The following is a 27768-nucleotide window of genomic DNA, read 5'->3' on the forward strand; positions in this document are numbered from 1 at the left end:
CACACGGCTTTCGATGTGTAGGGTTCTAACACTTTCGATCCATTTCTAATTCTACACTCAAGAGTGAATGGAAGCACGAGAAGCGTGGTATTTGCGGGCTTCAGCCTATCTATGCCAATCGGGGCACCGCTAGAGAGAGCACGTCTGCCCAAACCCATGCCTTGTCCCGTGAGACTCAGCGTGGCCACTGCTCCAAGGTCACCGACAGACTCGCCAGAGATCACCCATCTCCCAGGCAGTTAGGACTCAAAGATAAGAGGCCCTTACGCACTATATGTATATTTTAAAATGTGCACGCCTCCCCCGAAGGCACCGGGAAGGCTTCCAGTCACGTGACGTCACCGCGGCACTGCACCCACCGCCCCCGCCTTCCCCGCCCCCCGCCTTTCAGTAGCCTTTCCATAATGACCGCTCACGTCCCAAATCATCCAGAAAGCTGGAGACACGGAGCAAAATGAGGCAGGGGAGGACAGAGGACCGGTCATTTCTCCGACAGAAGACAATGAACTTCCAAGCTTTTAATGAATGCCATCAATGAAGCAGTCAAGTTCCCTGAATCTCAGCAAAGGTCGGAGGATATTTAGAAGCCCGGCATCAATATTTTTAATTTAATGTCAGCGCATGAGACGAGTACAGTGTATTGATTAGCCTGGAGGTGATAGTGAATATCAAATCCAACCCTGCGTCCCTCGTCAGAACAAGGCAGCCAGAATTCCCCACTGTGGTTTGAGGGGGATGGAGTCAGCCCATATAATGCAGTGCGCCCCTGCACCTCTGTGAAGGCAATATTTCCAAGTCCACTTTACTAGAGTTAGTCAATTTGCTTTGGTCTCGTCAGTTCTCTTATTGTTTCTGGCTTATTGTGCTTTGATGGCAGGTGTTTTATATCCTATGTTTTTGCCCAGAATGAGAGCGAATTCCTTTGCATGAGTACAGAAATCTTAAAAAGCCACTGTGGGTGAGCAGATGTGTGGATGAAGCTGAGAAAAAGGTAGCTTAGAATTTAATGGAAACAGGAAACGCAACTGTCAAGGAACTATCTGCCTAACGATCAAGAAGACCAAGAGAAGTTAAAAAGAGATAGGAAAAACAGTTTTTAAATGTCACTCACCCTTAGTTCTTCCTTTGTATTGAAACTGTCCAGAAGCTGTTGATAATGTCTGTCTGTCATTTGCCGTAACAGGGACAGGAGACAAGCAACAAACTCCCCCTAATTGAAAAAGGAGAAGAAAAAGCAAGCATCTTTCAGTAAGGACATGAAAGAACATACATAATTTATTTTGAACTACCCTAAAATAGAACACTTACAAAAACCCAATATGATCCAAACTCACCCAATGAAGTTGTCTTAATCTAAATTGACCATAATATCAGAGTCAGAATTTCCCCCTGGGGTGATTAGCATTTCCTTGTTCTACATGGATTTTTAAGTTCCGGGTGGATTTCTTTACCTGGACGAAAGCTTCTCACTGGGGAAGGAACCCCACCCACTGAGAGGAGGCCTGGCAAAGGCGCCCCCACCACCGACTACACATTTGCTGTACCTCCGTGAATCACCTCACTCGAGCCTCACATCAATGCTGTGAGGTAGGCGGCGCAACGCTTATCTATAGAAGGTAAAAGGCAGCTTCAGCGGGCTAAACACTTGCCCAAAGTCACGGCAGAAATGAGAACTAGCGTCATCCCTAGACCTTTTGGAGCACAGCTCTTCCTGTGACGTTACGCTCCCTTTCTGAACCCCCGCGGCCTTCTTGGCCCGTCCGAGCACGCACCTGTCCACAGCAGCGAGCGGGGAAAGCCAACGGCGCGCTAGGCGGCTTCAGCCTCTTTTTAAAAATACGTGCCCTGCAAGCCTTTTGTGCTCGGTGCTGTGGCATAGACCCCTACGAAGCCCAAATCTTAAAAAACCAATAATGGAAAAGAAAAATATGCACAGCATCATAGATTTGAAGACCTATAAAGCTGCTATCGTGTTCACTTCCTAATGCATTTCTGATTTAAAGTATTTCTGTTCAAGGCAACCTTTTTTTTGCGCAGCAAATGATTTATCTGCTTTTAATTACATTTACACAGTTTTAATTACATTTAAAACAAGGCAAACACAACGGGAGACGCAGTCAGCGGCAACCGACTCTAAGCTCACAGACATGCAGCCTCACGAGGAGGTGGTTTCTTCGACATGACAGCGATGGCGGCTGCAGAATCACGTACAAAACCAGAGATGAAGGCCCCGAGAAGTGGGCCACTGCAGCAGAGGCAGCTCCGTCAGGGCGGTCACACGCGTCCCCCCAGTCGCCGAGGAGGCCAGGGGATGCTCCTTCATGGCCACATCGGGATAAGCAGAGGGGTGCCTGACCCCTACGTGGGAATACGCATTTACATAACACACCCACACGCGCACACACACGAAAGAGAATTATCCCCGCGGGCTCATCAGGGCAAATACTTAAGGAACTAACCAGCGTGGGCTGGCAAATTAAAGTGACAGGCTCAGCATGTCACTTTATTAACAAACAAGGAACCCCTGACACTTGACACAATTAGAAAATTGAAGGGCACAATTATTCATATTTTAGTGCATGTGTAAAAGGAAATAACCCGGGAAAGGAAAACCGCCCCGAAGGACGGGGAGAAGGGCGCTTGGGGCTCACCCAGGGTGGGGGTGGCAGGACCGCCTCTTCTGCCGTCCGGGCGGGACCCGCTCGCTGTTACGGGGGTGCCAGTGAGAGCAGGAAACGGGACCTTTCCTCGGCCGCAGGGAGAAGCGACTGTTAGAATAAACGCTGCTCTGATCCTGCCTGAGAGCGTTCAAAAGCAAGACGTGAAATGAACAGCTCCCAAGAAATTTATCCTCATTCCACAGCAAAGCTCAAAGGTATGTTTAGAAATTAAAAAAAAAAAGAAAGAAAGAAAAGAAAAACAACTCCTACTAAGGTAAAATTTACAATGTCTGGCATTCAATAAAAACATACCAGGCGGACACTGAAGCAGAGAAAATGATCATGTAGGTGAGAAGAAAAAATAATCACTAGAAATAGACCCAGAAATGACATAGAAAACAGAATCAGCAGTCAAGGACATTAAAATATCTATCACTACTCTATTCTGTATGTTCAGAGAACTAGAAGAAAAGTTTAATATGTTAATGAGAGACATGGAAGATACCAAAGGAACCCAAATTAAACTTTCAGGGATGAAGACTATAATGTGTGATATAAAAATTCATTGAATGGGACTAATGGCAGGTTAGACACTGCAGAAGAAAACATCTTTAAACTTGAAGACAGAGTTATAGAAAGTCTCCAAAATAAAAAAGAAAAATACAACAACAAAAAAAGAAAAGCACATCAGTAAACCACAGGGCTTCAAGTAGCAGCACACACACACACACAACTGGAGACCTCAAAGAGGAGGAGGAAACAGAAAAAGCAATTGAAGAAACAGGGAAACAATTTCAGATTCTTTGAAAATGCTAAACCCAAGTATGAAAGAATGTCAACACACCCTAAGCACAAGAGTGAGAAAAATTACACCAAGGCACATAATAATAATATGGCTTATAGCCACTGAGAAAGAAAAAGAATCTTAACACCAGTCACAGGAAAAAAAAAAAAAAAAAAAAGCATTATGTAGCGAGGAGCAAAGATAAGGACCGGTGACTTCTGACTGAAAACAACAGAAGCGAGAAGACAGCGGAGAAGCCGCAGCCGTCCAGCCCTGGTGCGTTTACCGCAGGCGGCCACCTCCACCTCTACCTGACGATGCCATTCAACTTAGTCACCTGTCTTTTTAGGAACTCCAAGCACATTCAATGCGGTGAAGAGGCCTGGATGTTCAGTAATTTTATTTTCTGAAAGATTTTAAGTGTCTATATGATAACTCTAGCCCCACAATTTGTTGAAAAGAATACATTTTTTAAAAAGCCATTGTTGCCCAACATTTACATAGTTGTAATGAGGAATATTTTTACATACAAATCACCTTTCAAACATGACACCCTTTGGTGGCCCGCATCCATCTGATGAACAGATCAGGTATAATGTGCATCTCTACTACTGTCCGTGAATGAGGTATCAGGTGGCCACAACATACGACTTCAAGAAACCTATTACTCATGAGCACATTTCTTCCCAGAAATCTCTTACAGAATTCCCCTGTACTCTGTCCCCTCTCCAAACCACAAGGCTGCCATGCACAAAAACTTTAGGTAAGCACACCGAAGTGTTAGATGTGAACCCTGCTGAGCCGAGCCGCCTGCATTACACGCGGTGCCAAACAGCATGAAATATAAAGAAAAGCAGCATTTTTACATTGTAAGGATCTCTGCAGTCCAATTAGTTGAAGGCATGAACAAATGGTGATACAGCTACTTTATAAAATCTGCCTCCACATACAATTACATTTTTGAAAGTAAATGATTACCAGGGTGTTCCCCCCCGCCCCCCCCAGCTACAGAGAGCATTTTAAAGTTCAAAGAACAGTTGGTGTTAGAACAGAAAGTACAGTCCCCTAAGTAGTAAGAACCAGGCTGCAGCTTCCTGGAATTCTGGGAGGCGGGGGCAGCCAGGGCACTTGGAAGGGGAACAGCATCAAACGACATGGGGTGGGAACTGCTTTACCCACAGCACGCCCACCTCCGGGGGCACCTGTTCCGTAAAGACCAAAAAGCGCTCGAGGTCGGACCACACGTGAGGACCCGCCATTCACACAGCTGTCGTCCGGGAGGAAATGGCAGAGAAATCGGACAGCCCTTCCGAGCCCGGAGAGCATCGACTCTGTGAGCGAGCGGAGCACGTTTCTCACCGCAGAACTCGCTGCACCCCCACGGACAGGGTGCTGGCTTCACTGTAAAAATAATTACGCTGACTCCTGTGACTTCCACAATGACTAGTGACGGAAACAGATTGAGACTGTTTAAACATTTTTTCACAGATGTGAGGAAATCCTAACACAAACTGGAGATAAGTACAAGTGCTTTCTCTGTTTTAAAGACGAAGGAACAGAAGCTTAGTCGGTAACGGGCCCGAAGAGCAGGGCCGGACTCAAACCAGGTCTGCCTGCGTAGTCTCAAAAAACCTTAGAACAGTCGAAGGTCCTAAGTAATTTAAGTGTGTTTCCCTACCCAAGTTTCTCTCACATCCTGTGGGAGCTGGTGTTTCCCCACGGCAAGGCACACCACGCAGGCACTGACGCAGGGGAAGGTTTCTCTTCACGTGGTTTTCCCATAGCCCAGCATGCCCGACGGACCCCCCAAACCCACGCCCGACCCCCTGCCTTCTCCGGTCTCCTAGTCTGTGCTATCGCACTGTACGGAAGGCACTGAAGGCCACGCCAAACCCGGAGATATTTGGCACAGGACGGCTCCACCTGTGGATAGGAGCGGTTTGGAAAATTATTGCAGCTTTGACCTCAGGCCGCCTTCAACCACGTGCGGCCTTCACTGGGATTTCGTCTGGGGGACCATCGTCACTTTAGACTCCTGTTAGAGCTGTGCTGCCAGGAAGCAGTTCAAGAGCCACCATCCAAAGCACAGCGGAGGCTTTCCTTCGCCTTTAGCGGGGTGGTGCGGGTGCACTTGTCCCCCTTCCTCCTGTGAAGTACGACTCAAAATGGCTCGTGGACTTAAAGGTAAAAAATAAAACTATAACACTTTTAGGGGGAAAAAAAAAGCTAGAAGACAACTCTCAGGATATAGGGCTAGACAAAAAGAGTTCTTAGACTTGATATCCAAAGTCTGATCTATAAAAGGAAAAACAGGTAAATTGGACTTCGTCAAACTAAACATTTTGCATTAAAAAAGATCCCATTAAAAGAGTTTTTAAAAAGCTATAGAGTGGGTGAAAATATTTGTGAACCAAGTATTCCTAAAGGACTAGTATCCCGAATATATAAAGAACTCTTAACACTCAAGAGGAAAAAAACAGTTCATTAGAAAATGGGACAAGACAGGAAGAGAAGATCTTCTGAAGAGGAGATACAGACGGCAAACAAGCGCGTGGGAAGGGGTTCAGCCATGAGGGACATGCAAAGTTCAACCACAGTAATGATCACTAAACCCATCTGATGCAGCAGACGCTGATGAGTGTACTGAGAGACTGGATTACTCATCCTTTGTGGATGGGGGAACGTAAAATAATACAGCCACCCTACAAAACAACTTGAGAGGTTCTTAAAACACGAAATGCGGACTGAGCACACACCCCCGCAGCTGTCCTCCTAAAGGAGCCCCCCGGAGGGATGGGATGCAGGCGTGCGGGGCAGCGGGGCTCCCAACAGCTCGCACCTGGGCGGGGCGCAAGGCCTCCTGCAGAGGGAAGGGGAAACAGCGTGGTGCACCCACCCTGTGGGGCTGCGGGGCAGCGGAAAGGAACGCGTGCCACGTACACACAGAAGCCCAGGAGGATCCCCAGGGAGGTACGCAGACAAACAAACAAAACAAAAACAAGAGCCACAGAAGGTGACACAGAAGAATCACCTGTATGATCCCACTTGCACAACATTCTTGAAGTGATGAAATTATAGAAACAGGAAACAGACTTGTGGCTGTCAGGGTTAAGGGGGAGGTAGGCGTGGGAGGGACGTGGGTTTGGGGATAGAAGGGTGGAGGAGCTTCTCTGTGTCCTGACTGTAGGCAGGTCACTGCCGAGTCGTGAGACTGCACTGCACTATCGTTCTGTCAGGAGTCACCACTGCGGAAAGTGGGCCAAGGTGCGGGGGACACCTCTGTGTTATTTCTCCCAAACACCCGTGACGCTGCAATTATTGCGAAGTAAATTTTTTAAAAACAGGAAAGAACAAAACAAAAAAATTTAAATGAAAAACCCCACACCTTCAACACACAATGCACGCCAGCAACATTAGCAACAACACGCTCTGAGCGTCTACTGCAGCCAAACACAGAAGCCAATCTGATGAGCCAGCTGCCCTCTCACACGCGGAGTCCATCAGGCCAGGAGAAGTGACCTGAGGGCTCCTCTTTTCTCTGGATGAGGCGGGATGTATTAGGAAGGTTTCCCCACTATCTTTCCTGAGCTGGTTACAGGGAAGAGCATGCTTCCCAGTCCCAGAGCCCGGCCTCCTCAGGGAACGCTCAGCGCTGAAAGCAGAGATGATTGAGTTCACCGCAAGACGGCCGGCGGCCGACCCGGCTGCGAGCCGCGGGGAACTTTTCGTTTTTTTGTAAATAAAAATGAAATGCGTTCTCATCGGGGGCTAAGCAACCATTCTTGTGGCAATGGCTCTATAGTGCACTGTTTGTGAAAATAATGACAAAAAGCTGGTATTTTTCTAATTAATCTACACGTGGAAGCTACAGCATCTACTGACATTTCTGAAAATTACATTGGGAAGATTATTCTTAATTAGACCTAAACATTCTTGGTCAACTGAATGTGAGTTTTAAATAGAAATCCATCCATCCATCCACACATACGTCATTTTCTCTTTCTCCACACGCACACATACACACACAAATACATATACACTATCAGATATATTATTTCTTAATTTATATAAATCTTGTTATATTAGAATCATAAGATGGTTGCACTTGAAGGCACCTTAGAAATTACCAAGCCAAACTTTCTCATTCCATAGCCAAAGAAACGGATCCCCACCCAAACTGAGATCCTTCCTAGTCGTGGAGAAAAAGTCAGAGTCAGAACCCAAGGCCCCGGACCCCCATGGCTCTGTGTCCCTCCACTCCCTTCCTCCCGCAACCTGCCAGATAAAAAGAGAACGAACAGTCATTGAGATGACAGGGCACGTGGAGTGGCAGGTCAATGTAAACCGGGCAAAGCGAGAGTTAATGCCAGGCCCGGCTTCCAGGAATCGGACATGTCTTCCCCCAAGACCTTCCCTTGGGGGTGCTTCCTGTCCTCGTGCCCTGCTGGAGAGGCGCACCGGGGACTCTCCCCAGGTTTCTGCGGCAGCCCCTCCCCCACAGCAATGGACGCCCCGATGAGCGCCCCCACGCCCTGCCCCACAGGCCAGCGGCTCTGTGACCGTACAGTGACATCCTGGAACTGCAGCCGTGCGGAGGAGCCGGAGGGCTGAGGGCGGCTGGTGATCTCCAATATGGTTCTCAGCAGGGTGTCCAGCAGGCTGGCCACTATCACATCTATTTCCTCCAGCACAGATTTTTCCTTAAGAGAAAAAAACAACACAATGTGTTCAGGAAGCTCCAGCTGCATCGGCATATTGATCGCTCTCTAACGGAAAAGGAGAGAAAGCACATTTCCAAATGCAGGATCGAGGAGACAGACAACTCGAGGGCTTTGACAGGCCTGGACCCCACTGACAGAAAACCCCACAGACAAAAATCTTACAGAAAACAAAGGCATGAAGACGTTAACAGTGGACCCCATGCACGGCCTGGCTGTGCCTGGCGCCTGGGGTGCACACGGAGGGAAGGCCACCCAGTGCGCGTGGAGCCCAGCCAGGCGGCCAACACGGCAAGGCGCGGCGCGGCATGGCCCTGAGCCGGGCGGCATGCCTTTCTGGGCCTGACTCCCCACCGAACGTCCTCTTGCTTCTAAAAGTCCATAGCTCTTTTTTTTTTTTTTTTAAATCTCGATCGTGCTTACAATGACTCTTCTTAACACTTGAACTGCACCGGTCATTTTCCAAAACTCAATTTTAAGTGCAAAGGACACTTTCTATAAAAATGATTTTCTTAAAGCACCTCACATGCAAACATTAGCAAAAGCACTGAGACCAGGCGACTACCGTCAGCGGCAGACTGGACCGAACGCCAGAGCGACGGTGGGGGCTGCCTTCCTGAAGCACAGCGCACCCGCCAGGCCCAGCCAAGAGAGGGGCCCTGGCTGCTCTGCGCAGGCTGTGTGCAGTGAATGGGGTGCTTCCACACCCACCCACGGTGAAGCTCTGCACAAATGCCCCCTGCCCGGGAGGTCGGCCCTGCAAGGGAAACCCTTAGGAAGCGTGAGCTGGAAAGAGCTTGTTGGCCAGACTATTATGACAAACATTCCTGTAAGAAAATGGCTGAGGTTCCCTTCCCAGAGCTGAGTTCCTGCTCTGAATTCCTTATTGGCTCAACCGAAACACAGCTTGCGACGTCCCACCTGAAGCAGACAGAAGATTTAAGCGTCCCCGCCGCTACCACCGCTGTCTGTCTGCAGCTGGCCGCCGTGGACCGGCTCAGGCTGTGAGGGCGCGCTCGCTGGCCACACACAGCGGCTCGCTGGACGGGGCGGAGGCGGGTTTACGGGGAAGCTAACGTCTGCCCCGCACCCGCACTCACCCCACCCCAGACCCCCGCCCCGGGGCCTGGAATCACGAGGCTGTGCACAAACCCCCGGCCTCCCAGCCAGGCCCCCTTACAGCTGCAGACATGGAGCTTCTCTAGAGCGGCCCTGTTCCCAGGCTACTGGGGCCTTTTCTCCACCACTTCCCTGGAGTCCCACGTCAACTGACCGTCAAACCCTTCAGATGGCTGTCATGAGAGTGACAAGGACAGGGACACGGTAGCACAGCCATCACACGGAGGCAAAGAGACAGACGTCTCAAGGCTCACCGTCACTGGGACAGGTGAGCCCAGGCTCAGTGAGGAGCTGCAGACGGACAGACCCGGAGCAGGACGTCCTCCACGTGTGGATTTCACCTCAGACCCCTCCCCCACCGAGCCACGGCCGTGACAACCCCACCTTGTCCCCACTTACAAGCAAGCATGTGATTTTTCTTGATTTGCACTCAACCCCTAATGCAATGGCATTGCGTCGAGAGTCGGGAATTGACAGAATTCCCAAAGCCCCAGCAAGTGAGGGGGTCTGGGGAGGGCTGAGTCCCCGGGCTCCTGGGGCTTCCCTGGGCCCCCCCAGTCCCCACGGGCCGGGCACGGGGGCCAGGGCCGTACTCCAAGCACGGCCGCCCGGCAGCCTGGCACAGAGCAGGTGCCCGCACGTGTCCCTGTGTGGGCAGGCCTTGGTTCCCCCTGCAGAGCCTTCATCCTATTGCGATTAAAGACGCTCATGGGAGGCCCTGAGAATTCTAATTCTCCTAACCAGGGACTCCGTCCTTTCTTGAGGTATAAGTTCAGGAAACCCAGGCTATTTGGGGTTACAGCTACCCTACAAGGTTAAAAAATAACTCCTTCTAAGGCAAAGCACAAGGTCCCGGCCCAGTGGGACAGAAAAGTGGGAGCATCGGGGGTGATACGTCCGCGTGGTTTCTCTGAAGACGTTCGGCATTTCGCTTACTCCCAGGAGCCCCTTGGCGGCAACGCCGCAGGCGATCAGGAGTTACTTACCGAGCTGTTCTTCTTGATGAGACAGAACACGTTGCTGAGGATGCGCGCGCACGTGATCAGGTCCTTCTGCTCCTGCAGGTGCATGTGCAGGTGGTGCAAGACCACGGGCAGCAGGATGTACCTGGAATCTGCAGAGATGCGTGTCAGTGTCGGCCCCGCGGCCCCGCATCACCCCGCGGTCGCGCGACTGAGGGTGAGGATTGCTGTGTGAGCAACACACGCCGCTAGAGAGGTACTTGTTCCACACAGTTGGTATTAAAAACAAAAACAAATGGTAAGACAGTAGTTCTTTTCCCAGCCCAGGATTCCTGAACTCAAGGCTTTTTGCTCTTTTATTGACACAGGGTTTAAAAAAAACAAAACTGTTTTACACCCAGCTTATTAAAATGGCATGCTTCTCTTGCTATTTCCAGATTTTCCATTGAGAGAGAGCAGCGATTTTCAGCCAGTGCCACAAGAATTTTTAAAACATGCAACACCTATTTAGTCAGGGGCACTGACCTCTTTTCCTTTGATGGTCAAATAAAAAAAAATGCCATCAGCCAACACAGCAATAGCCATCTGGTGTAAATGAACCAAAATTATACTTTTTTTTTTTTTTGTCAGGTCAGCAGAAAATATATTTTTCGTGGGCTGCAGAAGTTCAGTAATTAATTCATGTGTACCACGAGGTGAAAAAGGCTGAAAATCGCTGAGACAGGTCATCTACTGACTTCCTACTACAGTGGATAAGATAAGGTTTCGTTTTACTCTTTTTTTCTATTCCCAGCTTCTCAAAAGAGTCAGAGCATGCTTCCTGGCGAAATTAACATTTGGGGTTTGCTGCCATTCTGATTTCCAACCTTTTTACATGATCGGATCCTTGCTTGGTTTTGTTTCTTTCTGAAAGCTTTTGGGAGCTATTCTTGGTAATTCAAAATTCCATGATTTTCACTTGCCTTACCTTTTCCACCCATAAATGCATATCCTTCAGCTTGGAAACTCCCTGAATTATTTCTACAATTATTTCATTTTTTTCTGTCCTGTGTCTGGAACTTCGCATATATCCATGTCATGAATCTCTTAAATACCTCCTACTTTTCCCAGATTGTAAAAAGTCATTTTTGTCCAACTTTCTAGTCAATTTCGGTACTTTACCCCCCAAACCTTCTGTTCTGTTTTCCTGGTTCTGCTACCACACAGCCTCCAAGGGCGTCTTCTCCCTCCCGAGGCCAGGGCCATGGGTGTGCAAGCTGGGCAGTCACCGGGGCGCCCCCCTCCCCGGCTTTAACGCCGTAACTGCCATTGTGACGTGCCTGCCGTCAGCTAACACAATGCTTAACCATGAGGGACGGAATGCTTTCTCCTTTCGATCAGACACAAGGCAAGGACGGCCAGTTTCACCTGTCCGATTCCACACGATGCTGGCTTCCTAGCCGGTGGAATAACGGGGATCCACAGGGAGAGAATGTCTGAGTCTGTATCCTAATAAAAATCAGAAGGGATGCAAACAAAGCATTCACAACAAGGGGAGCGCCTGATTCTCTCTCTGCTGCCTTCTTGATCACTGTTAGCAGTGAGGTCCGGAGTCTTTATTTCTCTAATGCCTGGCAGGGGGCCACCTGCACAAAGAGGTCTGGCCTCAGGTTTACCTCCAAAACAAACCACACAGGGCAGGTGTAGACTTCCCTCTCAGAAAACGAACGAAGAATATTAAAATCCAACCTTGTGCAATAATTAACAGCAGGCTTCCTCTGAACAGTGAGCCTGACCAAGGAACATAAATACTTATTTATAAACCAATTACTTGACAAAAAGAATCAACAAAAAGGAAAAAGAAAGAGACAGGTTAAATGACAGAAGTCACTGCCCAGTGATGCTGTATAATTAGAGAGAGAGCGCGCGCGTTTATCTGATCCGTTCCTGTAGCCAGTGGGATTGGATTTCTAAAAATTCAATTTGCAACCAACTGTTAGGAAAATAGCCACCATGAAAAAAGGCAGACAAATAATTCGCGTGTGGTTGTCTCTACAAAGAGATACACGACGAACTAGCCTGCGGAGCTGACTTTTCCGCCTTCCCGGGCAATGCCTGTCCCTGAAATGATAGAATCAGCGGGCAAATGCCGAACACGCTGACGGGGGAAAATGCTAATTCTTACCTTTAAAAGCAGGACAGAAGGAAGGCGGGAAGGAGGGAAGGAGGGGAGGGAGGGAGAGAACCCACGGTCACGCAAACACGAACTTGCGTGCATTTAGCACCAGACACCGCCGTGCAGGCTGGGTCTCTGAGGGCCAGCACTCACAGCTCACAACTCAGACCAAAGCTGCACTATAGGGTGTCCCGCTGGTGCACCAGGGAGAGACCCTGTGGCACTTTCGGTGTTGCTGGGACCCGCTTGAGCGGATGAGGCCTGATCCCATATATAATCCTTGGCGGGGGGGGGGTGCGGCTGAGAAATGCAGGTAGCTTTCTTCCTTGAGGTTCATTTGGAGGCAAGTCATACTCTTTCCTTCCCCTGTCGACAGAGCTTTAGGCCAGGACCCCTGGAGTGAGGTCTGTCCCCACGGAGCGAGGTCTGTGAACCTTGGGGCAGCGTGCGGGGCTGCCGACCGCTGTCCACCAACCAGGGCTCCAGCCTGGGCTGGACGTGAGCAGGACCCCAGCACTGGCCCCATGGCAGCCTCAGGAGGTGACAGTGCAAGGCAGGTGGGCAGGGGCCACGCTGGCTGCACGCAGCTTTGCACGTAGCTGGGAGCAGAGACAAACCAGCCCTGCAGCACACACCTGAAATCCGAAGTGGGCGGGGCCACTGGGACCAAAGCCACCAGGAACTGAACTACCGATGTCACAGAGAGCAGCCAAACCTGCCAACAAGCCGTCAGATGCCGGAGGACAGACAGCACTGGGTGGGACTGCCATCTGGCAGCCACGCTGTCCAGCAGACAGCGTCAGGATCACAGCGGAAGGCGTGGTAGCGGGTTCAGGACAACCTCTGCAAAGGCCGCTTCCGGTCTCACCCGCGGGATCTGATGCCCCCGGAGGCCCCACCATGGAGTGTCCTCCCCGCTGGAAAACCAGAAGCGGGAAGGAGTGGGAAGGAGCATGCAGGTGCAGCGGGAAGGACGGCCACCCGGGTGTGGCGCTCCGGGGAGACGCCTGGCTTAGAGCGGAACCTCAGTGGTGTCAGCACGTGGACCCCGGGCCAAAGTGAAGGGGCAGGATGAGCCCCAAGGCTCCCTCAGGCCCCCTGCTGCACGGCCGCCCACACGCGTCCCCAGAACGACTGCCGTCATACCACGCTCTAGCATCGTCACTTGTCTGAAGTCCGCTTCCATGCTCAGCTCACTGTGAGCAGGCTGCGCTCAGCAACTGTACCGTTTCAGTTTGCTCCGTTTAAAACAATAGAGTGGGTCTGTCCACAGCACACATGTGTTGACTAATAAACGGACTAACCCATCGGTTCCACTGGAGGTGAAGCAACAGCAATGGAGCCTGGCAGCTTTGACGCAGCTCACGGGACTGTTTCCTTCACTCCTTCGGTCCTGACCCGGGCACGTGTCCCTCTGTTGGTCCTCTCCACGCCATGAGGCGCCAACCTAAGCTCATTCTGCACCGCGTCCTGCAGCCACGCTGGCTCCTCCATGTGCCGCCCCGCTCCCTTCTCCTTGGGATTTGCGATGGTTCATTTTATGTGCCGACTAGACCGGGCCATGGGCCTCCAGATATCGGGCCAAATGTCATCCTGGGGAGTCTGTGAGGTTAACGTTGGAGTCAGCAGATGGAGGAAAGCTGATGCCCTCTCCCACATGGGCAGCCTCGCCCAGTGCACTAGAGGCCTGAAAGGAAGGTGAGGAAGGAGAGATTTGCTCTCTGCCCGTCTCCCGGGGGGCCAGCGGTCTTCTCCGGCCTGTGCATTTGGGCTGGAACTTACACCGCAGTCCCCAGCTTGAGACTTCTCAGCCTTGTGACATGAGCCAATTCCTGACAATAAGCCGCAACCTCTCTCTCTCTCTCTCTCTTCTCTCTCTCTCAGTAGGTATGTGTGTGTACATATACACACGCGCAAGTCCCAATAAGCAGGAGAAAAAATAAATTACCCATGATAAATTCTTCAGCGAAATACTATACACCAGTAAAAAGTGGATGAACTATAGCTCTGTCTAGCAGCATGGATAACTATGAGTATAGCATTAGTTAAAAAAAAACAACAAAAAAACAAGCTCTACATACTGTCATAGAAACACTAAAAGATGAAAAAATGGAAAAGATGAAAAAAATAATATGACATATCTTTAGATCTTCGTAATAAAGGCACAGAAGACAGGGAAGGGGCTCTCAGAGAGAGGGACCTTCTGTGAGGGAAGCGATTCTGCTCAGCCCAGCCCGGGTTGGTCGGTAACAAACGATGTCTTAATAAAGTACCTAAAACACCCACACCTGGGACTGCAAAAATTTCTCAATGCTTTGTTCATATCATGCTCTGCTCTTACCTGCTTGTCTAAAGTATTTACAATAAAAAATGTGAATAAAGGTTTGTTTACTATGTTTGAAACCCTATTTCAAAAGTATCAAGCACATAGGCATTCAGGTGGAAAGATAACTCTCAATAGAATGATTTTTTTCAAATTTGGTAATACTGATAGAAACTTATTAAACTTTATAATAAGGTTATTTATTATCTCAAGAAACACCAGAAGAAAACAGAGGTAATGAGATTTAATAACAGACATATAACAGAATAAATTTAGAAACTGTTAAATTAGTCACTGTCTATTACGATGAAATTAAAAATGACAATATATCAAAACTTTCGCCTAGTTGCAGACCACAGACTGATGGAAAACTTTCAAGGACAAACTAGGATCAAATCAGGTCCCTGGTAAGCATCCTGAAAGAAAAGTTAAATTTTGGTGAACATTAAAAAAAAAAAATTTGTAACTATACACCAAAAATAGTGATTAAAACCACTAATCGGAAGGGTTTTCCTTCTTTGTAGAAATAAAGTTTGAATAGTCATACTTTTGTATGTGTTGGCCAAAAAGTTTGTTTAGTTTATTCTGTATTAGTGCTTAGTTGTCTTTAACTTCATTCAAAACAATTTTGCTAACTTCTATTATGACAGCTGTCATATGAGCATGAATTTAAAAAAATCAAAGTTGGTGAATTTTTGTGCAGCCATTTTAATATTGAAGATGGAAGAAGATACGCAACATTTTTGGCATATTATGCTTTATGATTTCAAGAAAGGTAAAAACACAACTAAAATGCAAAAACAGATTTGTGCAGTGTATGGAGCAGGTGCTGTGCCTCAGCAAATGTGCCAAAAGTGGTTTGCAAGGTTTCTTGGTACTCCTGACATTTTGGCCAAGGAATCCTCTGCTGCGGGGCAGTCTAATGCACTGGAAGCTGTTCAGCAGCAGCCCCAGCCTCTCCCCACTAGAAGCCAATAGCGGGAGACAGCCAACGTACTCAAATATCCAAATCAAGAAAGTTATTGGTGAAAATGAAAAATGTGCCTTTTATGGAAAAAACATGTGGACTTTTTGGCCAGCCCGGCATTTGGCCACTCAGTGACCGCCTCCCACCAACCCCAGTGCACAGGCTTTGGGGAGAGCGGCTGTCAGCTTCCTAGTGCCAACTGCTCCTGCTGAGAGACGGCGACGGGCCTTGTAGGAGCCCCGCCCCAAGGGCACGCCCACCTGGGTTGGTGTACAGCTGGCTCTCCACGGTCTTGCCGATGCACTGCAGCTTCACCGCCTGCAGTGTCTCGTCCACGTGCACGATGGTGGGCAGGCTGCCCAGGGTGTCGTGAACCAGGTTGGCCACTTCCCGGATGTCGAAGAGCTTCAGCAGCTCAGAGTACACGGCAGGGAAGGAGCTCAGAAACACGGCCTTAAAAGAGAGAAGCTGAAGTCAACCCCCAGATGTGCCTCAGGAATGGGCTGCGACGTATCAGCGAGGTCAGGACTGTGACAAGTATTTTTGAGTGCTAGGAAAATGAATGTCAATGTATCTGGTATAAAGCTAAAAGGCTAAAGATAAAATTAACGAGTGCAGCAAAATCAGACCGTTTTTTGAAATGTGCAAAGACACAACACAAAAACTGGGAAATTCTGGAAAACTACTGACATTAGCAAAACGATTGGCAAAAAACCCCAGAGAATCAGAAAAATACGGCATGATCAGATGGAAAGAATGTTCCACCAAGCCTGCATGCCCTTGCTAGTATTTCCTTTCTTTCCGGTGAAGTTGTCTGAACTGCTCATTAAATCGCATTTACCGCTCAGAGACCAAACACATGGGTTCCCTCAAAGCACTCAATTTATGATTAAAGAAAAAACAAGGCATCGGCAGCCCTGAAGTGTATATAGTCCTAGCCTGGCTTCTAATCAACTCTGTGACCCTGGCCAAGTCAGGCTGGCCTCCGGGGGTCCAGTTCCTCACCTGCAAAATGAAAAGATCATCAGAAAACCCCCTGAGGCTGCTTTAAGATTTACTGTAAGCCCAGAAGTGTGTGTACAGACTAAGGACAATATTCTTTATGTAAAGAAAGAAGCCTGATCATTGTTTTTTTGTAGGAAAAAAGAAGATGGAAATATCAAATCCCAACAGGCATATCCCTAGCTCAAATCCTGACCTAGGATTGCACATCAAAACAGAAAGACAAGCACGGCCTTTTAAAATTCCGCAGGAGGAGGCAGTGAACGGAGCGGTCGCCAGGCTCACATCTACCTGGGGGTGGAGGGGGATGCACGTGCCTGGCAGGCTGTGCGCTGAGTGCCAGCGGCCTCCCCGTGAGATCTGACATGGGCAGAAAGTAGGTCAGCCGCAAGCGCTGATGCTCCAGACTCAGCATCCAAGTCAAATGCATGGACTGTGGGGTCAGCTATAGCGTGGCAGCAGAAGCACCTAGAAACCCATCGAAGAGCTACGTTCTTCTTGACTCTTAGTAACTAGAGATGTATTTGAAGGAATTTAAAATAAATCACCTAGTATTCCCAGCTAAAAAGAACATTTATATAACCTTCATTTAACTCTGCAAAGAGCTGAGTCATATAGATGAAGTTTAAAAAAATAATGAAATACAGTGAGCCCAGCTTTCTGATCATTGAAAAGTCAAGTTGATTTTCCTCAGGAATCCTTTAATTTACCCATTCATTATTTATACCTCTTCACTTCAAAAAAGCATTCAAATGGATCTGCTGTGCAAGACGCTTATATTGCAAAGGCCGAAGGAACAAACAGCTTGTGACGAGGGCCGAAGGGCAGTTACAGCAGCGTATCTAAGCTAAGGACTTTTACTGCAAAAATAAAAAAGAAAATCAATTTCATTTTGACCTTCCTAACAGCAAGGAAAAAAGTTGAGAAAGATAATGACTCAGAATTTAAAGCTGGGTTTGGGGCCTCAGCTCCTGTCATTCCTCTCCTCCTGGGGTCCCTGAGGCCGGGACCTACGCGGGTGGGTGTCCCCAAGAGCCACTGTCCCAACGGCTGACTGAGCAGCTGTGCCCAGGGCAGCCCTCACCAGGCAGAGCCGTGAGCGAGCGGGACACAGGCTAGGCAGGCTGCAGGAGCCCCTGACGGGGACCAGGACGGCCACGGCCGCGGGGCCACCGACTGCTGACCAACGCGAGGGACCACCAGGGTGGCTGCTCTGCCGGCAGGAGGCGGAACGTGCCCTGAGCTGCAGCCCCCATGGAAATATCGCAGGATGGAGCAAGGGACCGGCGCTTTCGCCTTGGGGCCGCCGAGGAGCTGAACGCCAGCCAGTGGGTGTCCCTGGCCCTGACGTGGCGGCAGGACGCTAAGACGGCGCCCCTGCCTTTGTCCCGTGGGCTGTGCCCTGCGTGCGTCATGCTCTGTGCTGGGAGGGGTTCTGCAGTCATAGCAAAGGCCGCTCATGAGCTGATCTTACAATATGGAGGTTGTCACGATGGGCCTGACCGCGTGAGCCCTGAAAACAAGCTTTCTCTGGCTGCGAGCAGGGGTGGCGAGGAACGTCAGAGACCAAGACTCCACACCGCTGGCTCTGAGGGCGGAGGGGCCACGTACCAAGGAGCACAAGTGGCCTCGAGGCACTGAGCGCGCCCTTCTCCTTCCCAACCTGGGAGCCTCGGTCCTATTCACCCACACGCAGACTGATTTCCTCCAAAAGCCTGAAAGACCTAGACAGCAACTCGCTCCCCAAAGCCCAGGGAGGCCCTCGGAGCCCGCCCAATGCTGCTGTCGGAGGCCCTCAGCGAAACCCCAGCCACGCCTCCTGCCCTACAGAACCGCGAGCCAACGAACGGGTGGCACTGACAGCCGTTAAGGTATGGGCATCCGAGAGGCGGCGATGGAAAAGTGACACCCTGGCCCACGCACAGGGTGTGGGGTGAGAAGGGAACCTGGATCGGGAGGGGGCGTCCCACTCCCCTTCCTCCCAAAACACAGGGGGACAAAGTCCCCACTGCTGGATAACGGACACCAGCCACTGCATCGCTGGATCTGAATTTTCTCTTAGCATCAAACTAAAACAACGTGATCACGTCAACATCGACAGGTATGGCTACTGCGTGAAAGCAAGTGACTTCAGCTGAGTTTATGAAGCTACTCAGGAACTGCATGTGGGTATTTTCTATATCACCTCTTGATAAAAAGGGAAAGTTAGGAGTCTGCGAAGGTGCTAAAGTTGCCTCACTAGGTTGAGGGAAGGACAGAACTTTGAGGATCAAGTCAAGATGCTGAAGAGACACAAGGAAACCTGCTCTGTCCCTCGCGGTGCAGGTGGCTCATGTCATCTCAGGGCGGCGGCTGGGGTTCCATGGAAACAGACCTAAGGCCAAAGGATCCTTCTCTACCTTTAAAGAAGAAACAAACCTCTTGCCTCCCTAGGAAGGCATCTCATTGAGAAATCATGACTCAAGGTTACTCTTCAAGGTAAGAGAATGTTTGTCAGATGTGAATTATGTTTTGTCCCTGTAACTGGTAAGGATTTAAAAAAGAAAAAGGAGAACAATTTTCAATAGCTTTCATAAACGTAGTGAACTTCGGAGAAATATGATCGAAAGGAGCACATGGTCGGTTCCTTGGACTGTCCTTTCCCAGTATCTGAAAGCAGGGTTTGCCTCATGGGCAGTGGGACACTGAGGTCTCCGGCAAGTCCCTAACATGCAGTGACCGACCCCTGGCGACAGAGGCCAAGAGGCTGTTCAAAGAGCCTGAACTGTGCCCTTGCCCGGAGGAGAGGCGAGTCCACTCCGGCTGCAAAGACGAGCGTAGCTCCCAGGTGGCCGGAAAGAGCGGGCGCAATCACGAAAGGGCTGGTCTGTCCCCGGCGTTTCGCCGTCACGGACAGTGACTCCCAAATGTCAAAAGCACAAATTATAACAATCCTCTGCAGGATCGGGTTTCTCCTTCTAGTCTCCCATTTTATGTCCCAATTCTCAACAATTTTAAGTCTCTCGTCTCCAGGGGCTGGTCACAAAGGGGCTGCTTCCCCCTCCGACAGGTTTATAACCAAGTCATTAGAGAGAAGAGTGTGTGGGAAGGATTAAGAAACGTGGAGGAAGATACTCTGAATCGTATCTCAGGACATGTTCAAGGCCATGCAGTTTGCAAAGCAGATGGATCTTGCTCTTCAGCAAAACAGGGGGAGCTGCTCTCTGTGTAATAGATTCTGGCAACAGCTCTCAGCGCTGGTCCCATAAGGTCAGGGCCAGGACAATGCGGGTCAGGTTCAGGAAAACAAAACAACGTACGGTTTATCTGAGTCTGATCCAGCGAGTCCCTTGCAGACGGATGAGAGTGGAGTGCAGTGCAAGGCCAGGGGAAAAGAGCTCCCACAGTGACATTCCGTCCACCAGGTGATAGGGACAGCACTTGCTTCTCGTCACCATCGTGTGTCCCAGAAACTGGGGCCAGGCTGACGCGAGCCACCAGGCTCTGCTTTCAGACGGGCCTGTCCGCTGTCTGAGGAAACACAGCCCACCACCCGCTCTGCGGCTCCCAGCACCTGGGGCCTTGCTGCTTAAGGCTATTCCGAGCCGCGGTGGCCGCACACACACACCAAGCTGTGGACTCCTCAGGGAGGGAATGACTTCCCTGCGGCCTATCGGGAAAACAAACACCCCAGGCTCACTTTTCCCCGTTCAGTGGCGAAGAGGGACGTTACCTGCGACTGAGACAGCGCCCCGGACCCTTTGCTCTCCTGGGACAGGAAGAAGCGCACGGACAGCAGCAGCTCCCGAATGCAGCCGCGGAACTCGTCCTCACTCTGTCCGCCGGTGGCCAGCGAGAACAGCCGCCGGGACTGCACGATGTACTTGAACAGGTATTCCTGCGCCTGCAACGCAATTTCCAGAAATGACTCCTGGGGCGGGGGCCAGCAGTACTGACCCCACAGAGGCAGACGGGGACACCCCGGCACTGTGTTCGATTTTCAGTGACCAATTTCAACACGAAGGACCCAGGGTTGTCGAACGGTATTTACACGTAGGAGGGGACTTCTTTTTCTCTGACGCTTAACAAGGGAAAACGTTTAGATCATTTGAAAATTCTACTGATGGCGGGAAGGGGGGAGGAGCTTGGGGTGGGTGTAACGGGGGGAGGGATTGAGAAGTCCCAGGGGATGAAGGACGCTTAGGGACTCTAGTCGACCATTTCTGCAGTGACTATGTATGGGGCCAGGTGGGTGCTAGACCTGTACGTTATGTAAATGTCTGGCCACTGTGCTGTACACTGGAACCCAGTGTCATATTGAATGTCAACTTCAATTGACCAGAAAATTTAAACACATAAAAATAAACATTCTCTGGAATTCTCCAGGCATAGGAACGTTAAATGTTTCAATCCTCAGAGGTTTTTAAATGAACAAGAAGGGTCTGTTTACAAAAATGACTTTGCTTTCCTGGTCAGTACACTTGCCACTCAGTCTTTTCCCTTCAGCCAGACCAAAGGAGTGAGGCTATAATTAACACAGCGCTTGATTTACGGAATGCACGCCTGCCTGCTTCCGTCTGCTGAGGGGGAACGGGGGGCTCTCCGCGGCAGGGAGCAGAAGGACAGCCCCTCTAAGAATCCGTATTCTCTGTGGACACGTTTGCAAGCGAGGAATGGGCCTCTCCACATGCGACTGGGCGCACGGCCCGGAGAGGCGGATGGCGCGACACCGGGAGACCCAGGGAAGCCTTGGGCAGCCGCGCCGGGCCCCGCTGAGCCACCTGCGCTCTGGAAACGCACGGCCAGCCGTCCGCAGGTGGTCCCCGTCAGGGCGACAAGGCCAGAACCGCCAGGCCCAGCCGCCCCGCCACACCCTTGGCCCCACGCCCCTCCTGTCGACCCCGGAGCCCAGCGGAGGAGGGACTCAGCCCTGAGCCCAAGCCACAGGGAGAGCCTGGCAAAGCCTCGTCCCAGTTTCGCCTGCCCTGGCGCGGCCATGAAGCGAGTGAGGCCCTGCCCCGGAAGGCCAGGGCCCCCACCACCCATGCCCGGCCACGGGGGCGCTGCTCGGGGAGGCGGTGCCACGCTGGGCGCGCAGGACCCCGGCGGCCGGCGTTACCTTCAGCACCTCCTGGATGTGCTCCTGCCGCTCCGCTTCCGTGACCCTGTCCACATACCACTTGAGCACTTTGATGAGGTCCCTGGAACACGGGGAGATGGGTGAGCAAGGTGCAGTAGGCCCCCCAAATCCTGCCCTTGTTCTTATCACGAGGGGCCCCCTTCCCGTCACTAGGCACGTTTTCTATCGAGCTGCTCAGGCAATCGCTTTACAAGGCTGCGCGTGGAAGAGCAGCCGCACTTCCCGCCAAGGAGGTCCTCTCATCTGGACACGTTCCCCCGGCCCGGCGGCTTCTGGGTGCTTCCAAACAGGTGACCACCGGCACCAGAGGACAGGACTCTGTCCAAGGAAGTGCCGGCGAGCATGACAGCCACCGTCAACCGTGGACAACTGCAGATCGGGATTTCTCCCCATGACCAGGGACACGGCTGATGAAATATCCTGGGCGAGGCCCCAGGCGGGATTCCCCCCCTCACACCCCACCCAGGGGCTCCTCAAGCCAGGCCTCCAACCGTGGGAAGAGCAGGCCTAGGGTCCTCAGGTGCCTCAGCAGGCAAAGGTCCAGAAAGGCCAAGCTTTGTTTTTTGAAGAAACAAATTGAATTAACACCCCCCTCGCTCATTCTCAAGACTGCGGCCTTGCTGTCTGCGCCTGTGGGCTGTGCTGGGTTTCTAGGAAACAGAGCACTTAGCAAAGTGCCCCCATTGCTCGCAGGCGGGCCGGCTGCCGGCAGGCGGCTGCGGTGGGGCGGGCACTGCAGCAGCGACGTCAGCGAGTCTCTGACTGCCCGCGGCCCCCACACAGGCCACTGGTACCCTGCTCCCCAAGCCAAGCGGAAACGTTAGAAGTGACACTCTTGTTCTCCCGCCTCCATGACAACTTCAGTCAGAAGCAGGGGCCCCGCATGCGAGGGCCCAAATCATACACCAAGTGGCAAAACCAGGCCCACATTTCCAAGCCACTTCAGCTGTTGCATTTCACCCTCTGCAAAAAAAAATTGTGTGGACAGAGGGCTCTTGCAAAACGTACAGCGTTCATGAAAACATCAGAGGCCGACATCTTCACACATCCCGGGAGGGAGCACCCAGTTCATGGCCGCAAGCGCTCACCTGATGACTGCTAGGTTCATATACCACACAGGTGGGCAAACAGGGCGAACCCAGATTCCGTGCCCTTTCCGCACACCTGGGAGTCAGTGACGGTGCACAGGTGCACCATCGGCGCTTCAGGAATGAGTGACAACATGGCAGGAGAGCAAGGGCGGCACTGGAATGGGAGACGATGGGACAGCAGGTCCACGCCTGGGCGGAGTTTAAGCAGGCAAAGACCGGGAAAAGGCGACGCGCAGAACAGAGAGAGATGCTAGGCTGTACAGAGGCGCGCCGGAGCGCGACAGCCCTGCTCCCTCGCAGCCTGCTGCGCAGGCTGAGCTGACGGCCACGGACGGGCGGTTGAGACAACGGCTAGAGCCACGGGGAGAGCCCCGCGGCCGGACCACCTGCAGCCGGGGACCAGGCCCCCGTGTTACCGGCACAAAGGACAGTGCCTGGCGTGCACAGGACATCAAACGGGGACCGACAAATGGGTGCGTGACCTGAGAAAGATCTGACGGTGAAGGCTGTTCTCCCTTCGTTATTTCTTCCTTAATGACACCCAGACTCGCTGCGGAGTGTGGCGACTGCGTGGGGCTCTTGGCCGCCAAGGGGACAAAAGAACTAGACGTTGTAGACCCAAGACTCTCAGGGGACATAGAGACAGGAAGAAAATGCTTTAGGAATAGAATTCAGAAAGTTCTCTTTTATTCTTCTGATTAAAATAAATTCTAGCCATTAAAGAAAAGGTGTGGGAGGAAGGAAGATACTGTCTGAAGAGGCAGTTCAGCGGCTGTGCTTTGTGTTTGTGTCTTTGCTCCCTTTTTAACGTTCCTGCGGGGCTGGCTCTGCTTACAAACACTTTAGAGAAACGGCTTCGAAGCCACTCACGAGAGAAAGGTCTTACCTGTACGCCAGGGCCCCGGCAAAATGGCTCTCTATGTACGTGTCCATGACGGGCTTAAAATGATGGAATTTGCTATCCTGCAGCAAATTTATTATGTGGACCTAAAAAGAAAATTGAGCTTTATGAAACCGAAGGCAAACCAAGATGCTTTTGTTCTGTTCAAGTGAACTCTCGCGCTATGAAGTGTGTGTTTCGGAAACAGCCTTAGTCAAGGCTGAGAGGTGACGTTGTTGAGATCTCATCAGAGCGACGTGAAACTCACCAAAGAGTCAAACACTTTCGACCCGTATTTTTGGGAATTTTCATCTAAAATTCCGAATAAGGTATCCAGTGTATCTTGCAGGAACTGTTAGATAAAGAGGAAGGAAGTGAGCGGTCAGATAGCATCTGCCCTCCCCGCCCCCATCCCTAGTCCCAGGAACTTCCGAGGGAGGGAGGATGAAGCAGCGCGTACCTTCACGATCTCCGAGCCGTCGATTTCTTTTAACTTGGAGAGGCAGCCTGTGATCTTGTCGGGGTGGGTTCTCCATTTCAAAAGGTCTAGCATATCACCTTCCCAAACAGAAAAGAAAATGAGCTGTCTTCCCAGAGACCAGCCTCTCACAGCGACGTGTTCCACTGGTGAAAGCTGAACTCTTCCCCACGGTGCCTGACATTCCAGGCCACCCAGGGGGCACGGCCCGCCCCCTGACCGCATGACAGCCCGGGACAGTCAGGACAGCAGTGGTCCTGACTCACAAGCTCCCACTCGCCCTCTGGCTCCCAGGGAGCTGCCGCTCCGTCTAGAAAGCCTGTCTGAAATGTTCCAGACTGAGCCGACAGCCACTCCCGCGTGCTCGCAGGTGACAGCAGCGTTCACCCCGCTCGTACAGCTGCGTGCCTGCATCCCACCAGCCTGCGAACCCGAGACAAGGAGACCACGCACGCCAGGCTGGGCGCCATCCTCCGAGCCCCCAGCACGGAGCAGCTCCGTGGCAGGCCGCTGACAAGTGCTCATTGAATCATTTTCTGCCCCCTCCCAGTAACGTGGGAGTTTGTTTTTAATCCTCACCCAAGGATATGTTTATTGATTTTTTAGAGAGAGGGGAAGGGGTGGGGGTGTGTGAGAGAGAGAGAGAGACATCAATGTGACAGAGAAACATCGATCGGTTGCCTCCCATTTGAGCCCGGACCAGTATTGAACCCGTGACCCAGGTATGTGCCCTGACCAGAACCGAACCCACAACCTTTTGGGGCACTGGATGATGCTCCAGCCACCTGAGCCACCCGGCCAGGCCTAACATGGGAGTTTCCTGAGTACAGGAAACCCGCGTCGTTCACATTTGTGGCCCCCGCTCCGCCCCAGACCAATCCCACAGGCATGAACGCCGCCTTGAAAATGTGCCTCAAACCCAGCGGGACGAGAAGGCCCCTGGAGAGGGACGACAGCCCAGCTGACGGCCAGATCACCTGCAGGCCCCGGACCTGAGGGCCCCGCTGCTCAGTTTCCTGCCTCCTCCACTGGCAGCACGTGGGCCTGGCTGGGGGGCAGGAGCAAAGGCTTCCCCCCGCCTCCCTGCACACAAGTCAGCAGGGCTTCTGAGCACCCAGTCAGCTTCGCCTGTCTCCAAGGGGAGCAGGGAGACGTGGACACAGGAAGAGGGACAAGGCTCAAGGACGCAGCAGGTGCATGAGGCGGGGGACCGGCTGAGACGGAGCAGGGAGGGGGAGGGGAGAGGGAGGGGGAGGGCACAGGGAGGCGGAGGGAGAGGGACAAAGGAGGGCTCTGCAGTGTAACGAGGAGGAACCTGCTTCAGGGGACGTGTTTCTGGAGATCCCGAAGGCACGTGCTTGCAGGAGACAGAAAGACCAATGTGGAAACAAAACCCCCCAAATTAAATAGAAAACAAATGAACAAGAAACCAAGGAAGTAGGTATGATGAGAAAAAAAAAAACAACAGGTAGCAGATGGAGATGAGATAAAAGCATCTGAATCGAGGGAGGGAAGAACTACCCCCACCCCAGCCCAATTCAAGAGGACAGCTTCCCAGTGCACTTGAAATTCAGTCCCAGGAACGCCTGTCAACAGACAGAGATACAAGGAGGAGGACGATTTTGAATAAGAATAAAAAGGAAAGGCTAAAAATACCGACTTTGAAAAAAAGGTGGATTATGTTTTCGTAACAGCAAAACCTGAAGATGTCTAATGCTCATGTCCACCTCGGACATCCTGCGGGCAAGACCTTTCTAGGCAAGGGTTGGCTCTACGCAAACGTCTGCTGTTTCCACCGAGCAAGACGCTGAGGGGCAGGGGCGGCCCCTGACACCCTCCAGCCTGCGGCCCGTGGCTCCACCGCCGCCCCCTGCCCTCAGCTTCAGGACGCCTCCCCGGGGGGCACCTCCCCCTGGAACCACCCCCCCATCTCCCTCTCTGTTACCTCCCCCTGCTCTGCCACCATCCAGCTGTCCCCCAGCTCCTGCTGCTCCCTGGCCCTCCAGCAGGAGGGTGGGGAGGGACGCCGCCCGCGGCCGCCGTGGGAAACCAGGGAGAGCCAGAAGGAGACGGACTGGGGAGCAGAGAGATCAGGATGGGGCTGTTCGCCTTTCGTGCCACAGGCCTCGCGCATCTCTGGGCTGCTTGCTCCGGGGCCAACGGAGCAGTAAAGGAGCCGGTCTGTCTGGACGTAATCCATCATGTAGGCAAAGCCCTCAGAGTTCGGTCAAAACTGTCATCTCCTGGGCCTCCAGTTTAGCCACTTGAGGCTACATTCATTGCAAATTAGGAGCTATGACTTACTACTGAAAGCGTGAATTTTACATATTCCATTCAATATGCACTCAAGTATATACTGTACGCCTAACCTGTCAAGGTCTGTAAAACAGGTAGACTACAGGGTCCTCACTCTGTTTGGTTTCTTTTTTTAAATCACAGTCTCAGGAAGAGATGGGAGGAACACCCACCGGTCACTACAGGTGCAGCAGGGGGTGTGGGGCAGTCAGTAAACGAAGCAACTGTTAGGCGGTATGCGAAGATTGCTTATATTTTTTCTTAACTCTTTAAAAGGTTGTGTTTCATAGACCAAGGAAGGTCACAAAGAGGTATAGTAATTTCTTCCCTGATCCCTACTCATAAGAAGCTTAAAATGTCTACCTGATCCGGCAACGACAGAGGCCCAGCGCTGCATACCAAGGACACCGCGCGCCCACCGAGGCACGGCAGGGCCCGGGAAAGCCGCGTGCCCTGGAGCCGGTGCCTGGAGACCCCCTAGCTCACTGAATGCCCCGTGGCAATGGAAGTGGGATTTGCATATTTTCCAAGTGGAGTGAAATGAATAGAAAGCAATTTCGGTTTGGGTCTGGATTACTTCTCCACAGAGATGTGTCGAGCCTGCAAATTTCAGAAAGATCAACAGACTTCCTTCCTCCTTCCCATCTCTTTGAAACACACAATCGTGTTCCTGGCTCATTTTGAGCTGTCTTACATTGACAAGGTTAATTACAGCCAAAATGACACTTGAGCACTTACACGTCTTCCATACCGTGAGACGTTTAATATAATATTTCACCAACAGTTTATTTACCCACATCTACCTGAAAATGTTCTCTGCTTTTTACAAAATAGCATCTCCCAACTGTCAGGATTTGGCTGTCTGTCTATCTTAAGTTCACAAGTCTGTCTAACATCCTAAACCCAAGAACTAGGACAACTGAAGGAGGGAGGACTAAACATTTTAATGGCAGATAATCTGTCTTTAGGTTGATTTGTGGGGCTGGCCGAATAACACCCTCCGCCCCCGCCCCGCCAACGCCCTGTCCTGATCCCTGGAACCTGTGAAGAACATGTTTACCTTATGTGGCAAGAGAGATTTTACAGATGTGATTCAGCTTGAGTACTTCAGCTAGGGGGATCACCCTGGATCAGCCGGCGGTCACAACGTACCCTGCCGGTGTGGCTCCGTGGGTTGGGCTTCCTCCCACAACCTGACAGGTGACTGGTTCAATT

The 27768-nt window shown here is 51.4% G+C and overlaps 1 protein-coding gene across 1 annotated transcript in view; it reads right to left on the reverse strand.

The window, feature by feature from the left end:
- The window catches only part of DOCK4 (dedicator of cytokinesis 4), a 323634-nt gene that overhangs the window by 73897 nt on the left and 221969 nt on the right, over positions 1–27768 (reverse strand). The window contains exons 18-26 of the mRNA XM_054571366.1: positions 24241–24338; positions 24049–24132; positions 23787–23887; positions 21789–21870; positions 20403–20573; positions 15949–16141; positions 10268–10395; positions 8010–8144; positions 1112–1210 (exon numbers count right to left, since the gene is read on the reverse strand). Coding sequence (XP_054427341.1) covers positions 1112–1210; positions 8010–8144; positions 10268–10395; positions 15949–16141; positions 20403–20573; positions 21789–21870; positions 23787–23887; positions 24049–24132; positions 24241–24338 — 1091 coding nt within the window. The remainder of the gene's footprint in view (positions 1–1111; positions 1211–8009; positions 8145–10267; positions 10396–15948; positions 16142–20402; positions 20574–21788; positions 21871–23786; positions 23888–24048; positions 24133–24240; positions 24339–27768) is intronic.

The sequence above is a fragment of the Pteronotus mesoamericanus genome, unplaced genomic scaffold (assembly GCF_021234165.1).
Source record: "Pteronotus mesoamericanus isolate MK-2021 breed Mesoamerican mustached bat unplaced genomic scaffold, CSHL_Meso_final contig_220, whole genome shotgun sequence".
NCBI lineage: Eukaryota > Metazoa > Chordata > Mammalia > Chiroptera > Mormoopidae > Pteronotus > Pteronotus mesoamericanus.